Source organism: Nanorana parkeri, unplaced genomic scaffold (assembly GCF_000935625.1).
Source record: "Nanorana parkeri isolate BGI_ZX_2015 unplaced genomic scaffold, ASM93562v1 scaffold1112, whole genome shotgun sequence".
NCBI lineage: Eukaryota > Metazoa > Chordata > Amphibia > Anura > Dicroglossidae > Nanorana > Nanorana parkeri.
This window is the reverse complement of record NW_017307380.1, coordinates 280,591-292,532: the sequence shown is the minus strand read 5'-3', so window position 1 is coordinate 292,532 and position 11,942 is coordinate 280,591. Positions and strand designations below refer to the sequence as shown.

Sequence of the window (11,942 nt, the reverse complement as noted above, 5' to 3'; positions counted from 1 at the left end):
TGTGACAGGCTGGAGGGAGCTGGCTGTGACGGCGTTCCCTCCAGCCTGTCTCCTCCTCTGCAGCAGTGGTGTGTCCTCACGTCCTATACACGGTGTATAGAATGGGATGACCACTGTAGCAGAGGGGGAGAGACACTGGAAGGACCGGTCTAAGAGCAAGCCAGCTTGGAGGATCAGGCGAGTATAACTGTTATTTTCCTCCCTAGGTGAAAACAAGCAGTTAACCCCTCGCAGTCTGGCTACTCCTCCTACGTTGTTCTTTAACAAACATCAGATAAGCAAACATATCGATAGGGATTGCTCTTCTTCACAAGGATGAGTATGGCGATTGATTTCCTAAATACCTGGGAGCATGCGGCACGTTTGTGTAACATGGGGGCAGAGAATCTTGGGAAGCTGTGCTCTGCCAATAGAAGTGAAGCTCCAGGTAGACAGCATTTTATTATATCTATTAGGGATGCACCCATGCAGGTTTTTCGGTATCGAGTACCGACAGTCCAATTAAGGCAGCCGGGCAGCATGTAATGATTTATCCTCCCGGCTTCCTGATTAGGTGGGAAGCCATCTCCATGCTCCCTTGTCCCCAGGTGACGAGGGAGCATGGAGACAGGTGCCGGGCGCCGTGTAATGACTTGTTACACGTGATTCTGATTGGCCAGCTTCCCAAACAATCAGGAAGCCAGGCAGCGAGTCATTAAGCGCTGTCCGGCTTCCTGGTTGGCCAGAAAGCCGGCTCCATGATTTGGGAGCATTTTGGCAAGTACTCGCCCAAATACTCGCTATCGGCACCAATACTAGAATTGGTATCGCTGCATCCCCAATATCTACTGTTTAAAAGCGAGCACTGTTGATTGTCATGTCTGCATCTGCAGACTATTATCTTTGGGTTTTTTTTATTCTGCTTGGATAGCACTTATCGCTCTAGTGACATTTATCCGTCCCTCCTCTCCCCTTGTCCGTCCCTCCTCTCCCCTTGTCCATTCACAGAGTGCCTTGTAGTCTGTCACCTGATCACAAATACAAGGCAGATAAATGACACTAGGGCAAGATGCAGCTCTCATAGGCATAGCAGTGGTCCAGGAAGGATTTACAAATAAATGTATGAGCATGTTACATAGTATTTGAGGTGGAATAAAGACACAGTTCGACAATACTGTCAAGATCCACCCTGCTGCGTGAGTGACAGCGGCTCTGCCTATCCAGAGGCAGAGCCAGCTGTATCCGCCCCCTCCCCGTCTGTTCCTCCACTCAGCGCTGGGGGATCAGAGAGGGGAGGGGGGAATCCCTGCGGAGATCGGTGACTGACAACTGCACTCTGCAGGGAGATGATCGTGAAGTGAGTGAGCGACGGTATGTGTTCTCTCACTTCCTGATCAATAGAGCCGACAGGCCAGCACATCCCCAACGTAGGTGGTGAGAATGGACCCTCGAAAGTTATAAAATATTATTACACACTTTTCTTTTTTATTTTTTTCCTTAGCCCAATATTGACGGGTTTAGTTCAAATATACTTTGTTTTGCTTTTTTGTGCTGACTAGGTGGCTCTGGACATGACATAAATGACATTTGACCCGGTGACACACTGAGCTAAATCTTCTCTAACTGCTCGGATGAGCTGAGCTGTTTTTTTTTTTTCTGTTTTCTTTTGAATGTTTCCTGTTTATACATGTTTACAAATAGACTTCCTCATTACACCTGTTTGAATGAACGATTACATCCGCCCCTGCCGAACACATCACAAATAGCGCCGCCAGATAAACCTGGGAGTGTGCGCTTCCAGTTGCCTCTGACTGTCAGTTGTGGGTAATTGTCTTTGTGTAACACACCCCAGAGCCTTGCCCTAAGTCCCCAGTAATCCCAAAATATACACGTGGGAAATTTCACTTTGTCAGTAAATGGATCAGAAGCTACGAATATGACTTAAAGCTCAACTCCGGGATCAGATGCAAAGAGAGACCTCCGCCGCTACTTCCACGGCACAGTTCCATTGCTTGGGTTTGTTGTAGGTGCTGCCCAGAGAGCCGTCCATACTCCACAGCAAATACAATCCACAAAAACAGCTGCACACTGCCAATCTTCATGCAACAATTCTTGAATTGTAAAATCCAGTCAGCTCCAAGCTGTAATCCTTGCTCCTGTGCATTGTCAGGAGAAGGTGAGCCTCCACTGTGCTCGAGAAGGTGAACAAGGCAGGCCCTTCTCATTATCTCTCCCCCCCCATAAACCACTGTCATCGGCCAGCCTGAACTGTTTAATTTGTATGAACTGCCCATTGAATTAGATGTGCGTTCATGGGCGGGGAAAGACATCGAGGGACCGGCAGCAACACTACACCGCTGTTACACAATTGTTAGCCCTGCACGAGTGAGAGAGCAGCAGTGGTCAGTTGTATAACATAATGGGGCTTGTTTTAGTTGACAACGTTAGCTGGTCACTGGTTTTGAATGCAGACTGTGTTTAAAGTGGAAGTTCACCCTAGAATTACTAATTGAACATTTCATATAACACATGGACCTTGATAAATGCATAGCATCATCTGTCTGCACTTCATTTGTCCAGCAGTCAGCATTGGAAACTGCTGGCTACAACCATGTAACCCATAGTGTTGTCCATTTCCCCCATTCTATCTATGTGATTGACAGCACCAGGGCACAGAGGAAGTGTTTACCAGTCAGGCTTTGCAATCACTGGACATTGATAGCATGTGGGGGGGGGTCACTACTGGTTATAGTCGGGAGCTTTGCTGATAATCACCCTTGCCACAGTCATGCTAGCTCCAAAGGCCCCCCTTCCCCCTCTGCCCTCACTATTCAGAACAACTGGAAGAGATCATATTTAATTGAGAACTATTATTGCATCAAAAAGAGGGTATTTGCAACATATTTTAATGAACAATACATGGAAGCTATTCAATGAGTTTCCTTCAATGGTGTGGTGGCCATGGCCAGTTCTACAGCAGCGCTAATGTTTGTCTTTGGTATGAAGATCTGGTTGTAAATACTTTTATATTTCACTTTCAGACTGGACAGGTTGTGATGAGGATGAAGATGCCCATGTCTGGGAGGATAATTGGGATGATGACAATGTAGAGGACGACTTCTCTAATCAATTAAGGTAATGGAGGTGTTTTGAATGGCAGTTTCATCTGAAGTTTGTTGTAGGTATAGCAGACTGCATTAGAGAAGTAATGGAATAGTTTATCCAGAATGAAATATAAAGCCATACTTACACTTGTGAATAAATACACGGTACAACTTTCTTTCTCTAAAGGGAACGATATATATTCAAATGTATGTGGACACCCCTCCAAATTGAGTTTGGGTGTTCCAAGTGACAGGTACTGTGCATGTGCCATACAAAGACAATTATGAACTTCCAACCTTGTGGTAACAGTTTAGGAAAGGAAGGCCCGTCTCTATTCCCGCATGACTGTCCTCTAAAAATAAAGCCTACTGAACACCTTTGGGATGAATTGGAACACCATCCGTGAATCAGGTCTTCTCATCCAACATCAGTACCTGGCCTCACAAATGCTCTTGCAGCTGAATGGCCACAAATTCCCACAGACACACTCCAAAATCTTGTGGAAAGCCTTCCCAGATGAGTGGAGGCTGTTATGGTCACAAAGGGGAATCCAACTCCATATATGCTCATGGTTTTACAACTGGATATCCAACAAGTTCACATAGAGTAGTTGTAATGCACAGGAGTCCTTAAACGTCCTTGTGTTATTACATCATACAAAGAGGACTGTGTGCTAGCGGGGCTTATACTTGATAAAGGGAATTTAGGAGACTGTATGATGAAGGCTGGCTTATAAGCTGCATGCACATTCCAGGCCATTGAAGCGCCTGTTCACCATCACACTGCATTGGAAGTAGTATACAGACTGTGGAAGCCAAAACAGGTATTTAGCTCAATGACAGGTTCTCTTTTTACATAAATTGGAAGTTAAAACAAGGCAATACATGTGATATTTCTTTGCACTGTGTGCTCTTGAATTTAGCAACTACTACATTAGGTGTGGGATAGGTTTACTTGAAAGTACAGTTATTCTTGAACTGTGTTATAGACAAGTTTTAACCTCTTATCAGCCGGCATTTCTCAGGTTTTAGTACTAAACTCAATAGATGTGTCCATTTGTCAGCTTGTGTAAGAATAGAATTAGGACTCTCTCTCTCCCCCCCCGAGATTGGAGTACTGTGCACAGCAAGGTTAGGCTTCTCTCCTCAAACCTGAAGTCCAATCCAGTCTGCTTATATTTTGCCTTACTTTGTGTACTTTTTACCTCCATCTCAAGTACATACCCTATTATAGGCCCAGTGACATCATCATTGGGTCTCTGTACTTCTCTGTGCAATGCTGGTCGATCACAGCTAGTGGGAGGGGCTAGCAGGGTGTTGTACATAGGGCTAGGGGCTAGCAGGGTGTTGTACATAGCTTACTGAAAACCTCACAGCACCCTGCCTCTGTACTCTCAAGACCTCAGCCGTGATGCAACCTGTGGACTGGATCTTGGAAGAAGCTATGCAAAAATCAGAACCCCCTGATGGCAGGTGTGGGCATCCTAGACAGGCTGAATTTACGTGAAACCACCCAATGTAAAGCCCACTCTGCACCTCTGTGATTAAAGGGACAGGGTGAGGAAGAAGGAGCTAGATAATGCTGGATGTCCTCCAGCCAGGAAATTAGGCCTTAAATGAAGTCTATTTGACTTGCTGCAGCTTCTAATGTACATTGTGAGACACTCTGTGTGTGCAGTGTAATCAGAGTAAGACATTTCATTCTAGGAAGGCCGGAGCAACTATGCAAGAATGAAGGGAAGGCCGGAGATCAGCTTCAAATCCTTGCAAGATTATATCTGCCCACAAGTAATGGTCTGTTTGGCCTCCTTTGGTGCTTTTGACAGCCTCCTGGGGGTACTCGTGTGATTAGTACCCCCAGGCCAAGACAGGATTATGGGACGGTCAGATTGCACGTGATGGTCAAACCATTTAAAAAGCAACTAGCAATCATATTGAAGCTGTTACGTTTACTAGAGGTTCTCATGGAACACTGATAAAAGGAGGCCGGTTGTTTGGCTCATAATTTACATTGTATGTTCCTGATAAGGTTTGTAGTATCTCTTTGTGGAAGTCTTTGGGGTCTAATTAGGATTTTATTACAGACTCATCCATGGAGAGTTCTATGAAATAGAATCAACTAAAAATAAGTTGTCAGATGTGGAAAGTCAAATCAAATGAATGAGCTCGGTAATATTTTTCCTGTTTTGTTAGAACTTTACAATTTTCTGTGTTTAAAGGAGAACTATGAGGTGAGTGCTTTTCACTCACCTCATAGTTCGAGCCGACCTGTGACAATGAGACTGTCGCAGGTCGGCCCAGTAGATCGGGAAGTGAGCGAACACATACCAGCGTTCGCTCACCTCTCGATCCTGTCACGGCTCTCTGCCGTGACAGGGGAGGGGCTGGATTCCCCGCTCCGATCCGCCATCGCTGACTGGTGGAACGGACGGGGGAGGGTACAGCTGGCTCTGCCTCTAGATAGGCAGAGCCAGCTGTCAGTCACGCAGCTGGGCGGATCCCGGCATAATTGTTAGGTTCAGCTGCGGCGTCTCAGTATACCACACTCTGTAGCTCGCGGTATACTGAGCCTAGGGTGACGGGAGGACGCTAGTTTGTGTCCTCCCGTTACCCTAAGGAGAACTATGGGGAAAAGCCTTAACCCCATAGTTCTCCTTTTTAAAGGAACTTGTCAGGATGGTGTATGGAAGCTGTCATTGCCACCTTGTCCTTCTTATTCTTTGCTTCACAAATGAAGTCACAGACTTGGGACAGGTGGGCCGATTTGAAGCGTCAGTCTTACTGAATTTATAACTTGCTCAGACACAGTAGGGAAATGGACACGTGCCACGGCTTTCCCTTTTAAGGACAAGTCTGCAACTGAAGCTACAATATATCTGCCCTGAGATTCCCTTTTATAGAAAAGTGATAGAAATATGTAGGCTGCAGTTCTTGGTATGCCTACCCACTGACCACCAATGTAAGGAGCATTCTGACCGCCAATGTAAGGAGCGTTCTTCCCACTGACCACCAATGTAAGGAGCATTCTTCCCACTGACCGCCAATGTAAGGAGCATTCTTCCCACTGACCGCCAATGTAAGGAGCATTCTACTCACTGACCGCCAATGTAAGGAGCATTCTTCCCACTGACCCTGAATGTAAGGAGCATTCTTCCCACTGACCGCCAATGTAAGGAGCATTCTACTCACTGACCGCCAATGTAAGGAGCATTCTTCCCACTGACCATCGATAAAAGAAGCCATGCCTAGCGAATGTCTCGGAACCCTTCACAGACCCGGTGCCTGCCAAGTTTCCCATTTTGATGTAAACATGGTAAACGTTACGATGTTTCCTGATGGTTGTACTTCTGTAATTCTTTTTCCAACTCTTGTGTAAAAAATAAATACAGAAGAGATCAACGAAATGCAAAGCTTGTGATTGGCTGAAGAAATTGATAAGGATTTCTGCATTTACAATCTGAACACTTTTGTCTTTCAGGGCTGAACTAGAAAAACACGGATACAAAATGGAGACGGCGTAACCGCGGAGGATCACAGGCAGCGCTTTGTAATGGCTGTGTAAAATTTTTTTTTTCTTTGTGTTTTACAATAAATATTTTGTTCTCGTGTAAAGCGGTTTAGCGATTTCATTGCCACAAACGGCTCTGTTGTTACCACAAAGATTTATTTATACTTTGTTTAATAAAGACTGAAGGATTGCCGAAATAAGTTTGAGAAGTGATGTGTTTACAGCCTTGAACGTTCACGGGAAACGGAGCCAAAAAACTTGTGTTGTAGTATAAAGAGCTTTAAAGAGACCCTGTCATTAATTGCATGTAAAAGCTCAGAGGAGTCAAGTATTTTAAACACTTTTTGCAGTTTTTTCTTTTCCATGAATCATTATTTTTTATTTGCTTTTAATGTGCTGCCCTCACCTATAACCTTTTATGTAGTTGCTGTGGAAGGAGCCAAGGGGAATACTATAGACAAAGGGTAGTGAATTCAAATTCAAAGCGGCCTGGTGAATAACATTTTAATTGAGCCGAGGTCTGAATTGCGGTCCAGACAGAACAGTGACTCAGTTCATGTGTGTGCCACGGCGTGCCATTTAGGCTGCATTCACCCAGGCACAGTGCTGATGTTGTGATAATTTTTTTGTTAGAAGTCTTCCCTCCATAACAAGCCCATATGTGACTGCATTTGGAGGTGACGGGTGATCTTTATGGAGACATCAGGGGTCTATTAGACTCCTGATGTCTCCCCTGCACTCTAACACAGATGATGAAGCACAGGAACCTGCTTCATCATTTTTACAGCTGAAGCAGGAAACGCTGGGAGAACAGCGCTTGATCCTTCAGTGATCACAGCAGATTTTGGGATAGTGGAAGCAGACGTTCCCCCGGTCTGTTCCCACGCTCCTTCCTGACACTATTTACTGTGGTCCCGGGCCCTCCACAGGAATAGGGGACCCAAAAACCACGGAGGGTAAAAAACCTGCATAACTTATGTGAAATGCACATGTAATCTTGTGGGAAGGTGATTGTTGAACTCAATGGTCTATCCACAGGGGCCGTTTAAAGTGGCTCTGTACTTAGTAGTAAGTAAGGAAATTACCAGTCTCCCGGGATAGCAGGCGTTGTGGAAAAGGCCCCTCCTCCCGAATTGTGGCCTCTCTGAAAGGAATTATGTACAGCTTACTTTGCTCCCTTGCCTGCATTTAGGCTTGGTGATTGCCTACCCAGGAAACAAGCAATACATTGTGTAAGAAGGGGCAGAGCATGTCATGTTCCCACATTCCTAGAAGGACCTGGTCATTTAACAGCTCTGCAGGAAGATCATTGAATAGGCAACTCTGGAAAGTAAGAGCAAATCCCTTATGGCGCCCACCACCACAAATGGATCCCTTACTCTCTGTATGGAAGCAGAGGTCCAGCACACGTCCTGTTAAATTCGAGCTTGAGGTCTGCAACCAGAGCTCTAGCCCTGACTCAGCAGGTGGCATGTCAAACCTATACAGAGAGGCCATTGCTTCCATGCAAACAGCAAGGGTTCCTTTTGCATACTGTGAGCTTCAAACAGCGTGCATTAGAAGCTGCAGTGAGTCAGAGCCTCATTTCTGCGTTTGAAGACATCAAAGTGGAACCAGGGAAGCCAAAACATAAGCGGTTTAAACTTCAGATATATCGGTCAATTGGGTTTTAAGTGTTTCTATATAAAAGGAAATTATACTCAGTTTTAACCTTGTTTCACCTTTCTAAGAGCATACACCAGGCGTAGCCAAACTCCGGCCCTCCAGCTGTGGTGAAACTAAAAATCCCATGATGCATCTCTCTTTTTTTTTTTTTATACTGTAATTGTACCTGACTGTTACAGCATTAAACAAACAAACACTGCTAACTTCAGGCTGCAGGCTTATTTATGTCAATGAAGCCTCCAGCCTAGCCATAGGTGACATAGTGCATACATGATTGGTTCTTAAACATCAGTGGGGTCCGGAGCTGTCACAGCAAGGATAGGGAGCCACAGCTGCCCCAAAGTTTCAGCTATTGGCTCTCAATGAGAAGACATTTTATTAATGTGTCCCCAGTGTGGTGCACCCTGGTGAGGGGGACATTAACACAATATAGAGATTGGGGGCAGAAAGGGGTTAATCCTCCCGTCCCAACCCATACATACCTTTCTTTCGCTCCCCAACCATTCAGTGAAGTAGCCAGGAACCCCATCCTGTGTAAAGTTGCCCATACGCCTTACGAACATCGCCCTGTTTGCGATCGCGTTTTTGTCCGATATTCGTACGGTTGATGGGCAGTGTACAACCGCAAATACTTACAATCGTACGACGTTCGTCTTTCCAGCATGCTCGAAAACTTCGGTCGATCGCACGATTTTCGCAAAGGTTGGTGGCGTTTCCGAACGTCAAAATTCGCAGGATTAACACTGTTTATGCGTAAACGAAAATCCGTGCGGTCGAATAACCAAATTCGTCCAGGTGATCTCTTCTAAAGACCGCTAATTGAACTGTGCGATGGTCGGGGCAGGATGGGGCCGCCGTACGTAAATCGTACTAAGGTTCGCTCATCGGGTGTGCAAGGTGTATGGGCAGCTTTAGTCGTTCATACCATAGCTAAAGCAGGGGCTATAAACTCCTCCCCATGTGACGGAATTAGCGCACCGTGATTGGCCCACTGCATTCACATGCTTCTCCACACGCCTGGAGCAAATACCATGGGAGGTTATTAAAGCAAACCTGTTGGCGGTGAGGTAGCCCAGTTATTTTGCGCGTTGAGCATTTATCTAAATCACTTTGGCTGTTTCTGAACACGGGGGGGAAAAAAAACTTGTTTCTCCACCATCCAGCGAGGACTACGTGGGTCGACTGACAAGTTCACGGCAACAATTGTCACCTGAAATAGCATGCCGGGAAACTGAGTGTAACCCTGGGAGAAATAGATGGGTCGGAATTTTGCAATGAAATTATCTGCAGTGTTCTAGGGGACACATACCTCCATCTGCACTTCAATTACCCTCGTCTATAACCTCCATTAAGAGGGAGAAAAAAAATGAAGGATATCAAGAAGCTCTCAATGGGGTCGTTTGGCTGTAAATTCTTGACAGGCTCAACCTATGGCGCGACTCTATATTCCATCCTCGTGGTCACGCTCGCTGATTGCTCTTTGCGATTCCCGAGGAGCGATCTGCGAAAAAAAACTGTCTGGCTAATGAAAGCTGAATTGGTCCCACCGCCGTTTAGCTCAGCGGGTTAAAGTTGAAGGAAGAAAAAAATATCTAATTTATCGGAGGAGGAGGGATGGAGCTGTAAGGAAGATGATGAAACTGCAAGAAAATAAGGGCGGAGGGAGAATCTTTATTGTAAGAAACGAGCGCATTTCCGCGTTACCGTTTCTCCCTCATTAAACGCTTGCCCTGCTACCGCTGTGCTTAATTTTCCGTATTTATGAGCGCTATTATGATTACTGTGCGGTTAAACAAGCGGCTGCTTCCGTCGCTCTATGAAAATGCGCTTTGGTGCCTTTGTAGTATTGAAAATAGTTCCTCGGATAGAAGGCTTTGATGTTACGTTTAAAGAACGTCAAGCAACCGATAACGGCGGTCCACCGCTACCGCTGTCCAGGAAGCGCTGCAGCCAGGGCAGGATTTCCCACAAGGCCAACCAAGGCCTGGCGTAGAGGAGCAGCAGGAGTGTGGAAGTTGTGCAGTTCCGGGTGCCGGGCGGGTAGTTGTTTTCTACATTTAGCCCTGCTTTGGGCAAGCAGAGCTAAATGTACAGCGGTGAAGCCGCCGCTTATTTTGTACAAGTGATCCCGACGATGTCGCCGAGATCACTTGCATGCAGCCTGCATAGAGAGTACATACGGAGCTATGGCCGTGAGGGAGCTCCATCCATACATGCATTGCTTTACAGCTCCCTCGCATATCCTATAGAGGTGCCTTGACTGGAGTGATGTCATGTTCTGACTCCCGACACCAGGCGTGCAAGGGGGGTTGTACAGGCAATGCACATATGGAACCAGAACCAGCATTCACTTTTCAGCAATTTAAGTTACAGTAGCTCTTCTATTGAACCGGACTACACTGGCCGGCCTTCACTCCCCATGTGCATCAATCAGCCTTGGCCGCCCTTGACCCTGTCACCAGTTCACCGGTTTTCTTTCTTTGGACCACTTTTGGTAGGTCCTGACTACTGCAGTCCAGGAACATCCCACAATAGCTGAAGTTTTGGAGTTGCTCTGACCCAGTCGTCTAGCGTCTCTATTTGGCCCTTATCAAAAGTGCTCGAATCCTTACGCTTGCCTATTTTTTCTACTTTCAACACATCAACTTCAGGGACTAAATGCTCACTTGCTGTGTAATATATCCCCCCACTTCCAGGTGTCATTGTATTATACCCCACCCCCCACTTCCAGGTGTCATTGTAATATATACCCCCCACTTCCAGGTGTCATTGTAATATATCCCCCCCCACTTCCAGATCCCATTGTAATATATCCCCCCCCACTTCCAGGTGTCATTGTAATATATCCCCCCACTTCCAGGTGCCATTGTAATGAGATGTTATTTATTTCACCTCTCAGTGGTCATAATGTTTAGCCTGATCGGTGTATATGGTAATCATTTCTTGTTGTGTCCCAAGGCCTATTCCATAGAAGCCATGGTTTCCATACATGGCGCTGATAATCCAGCCTATGTCCTGTTGACACCCTTTAGGGACACATCATCCCACCAGCCTTGGCTGACCTGGACAGCATGGGCCTGGGCCTGCTTCTTAACGCTCCCGCTAGCATAACACACATATGCGTCAGCACGGTGGATGGGATTTATCGCCAGCTGTACGCAGTTATGGGTCCAGACAGACTGCTGTTCTGTGCTGAGAGTGCGCTCAGCTCACACGCTCACTCTCATGCTCCCAGCACAGTGGCTGAGTAACCATTTATGTTCAGGAGCCAGTGGGACGTGCTCTCAATCATGTGGCCACTGCAATAGTCAATCACATTGATCACATGAGCCTGCCTCCACTTCCCATAATCCAGAACCCCTTAAATCCCTGCTTTATACTCGTATATATGAGCAGTCGGATTCAAATTAATAAGACCAACCTTGCATCTGACTGGTGGCTGTAGTAGACCTCCACGTACTGAGACTTTAATACATTGGGCTATCTGTACATGTACACCCACAGCAAGGAACCTGCGGTAGGTGTGTCTGGGAACACCCCTCCTGCATTACAAATAGATAAACAGAAGGGGTTCAAAGATTATAAAAGGGAAAGAGGTGGACTGGTGCACTGCTGCAATACCCGAGTGACAAACTGTGCTCCCTGTGAGCATTTCTAAGGCATGATTTTACATTATGCAATTCTAG

The 11,942-nt window shown here is 46.1% G+C and overlaps 1 protein-coding gene across 1 annotated transcript in view; it reads left to right on the top strand.

The window, feature by feature from the left end:
- SHFM1 (split hand/foot malformation (ectrodactyly) type 1) overlaps positions 1 to 6,608 on the top strand; it is a 7,721-nt gene extending 1,113 nt beyond the window's left edge. Inside the window, exons 2-3 of the mRNA XM_018567895.1 lie at positions 3,021 to 3,114; positions 6,562 to 6,608. Of these exons, the coding sequence (XP_018423397.1) occupies positions 3,021 to 3,114; positions 6,562 to 6,604 (137 nt within the window). The 3' untranslated portion in view covers positions 6,605 to 6,608. The remainder of the gene's footprint in view (positions 1 to 3,020; positions 3,115 to 6,561) is intronic.
- The last annotated feature ends 5,334 nt before the right edge of the window (positions 6,609 to 11,942 follow it).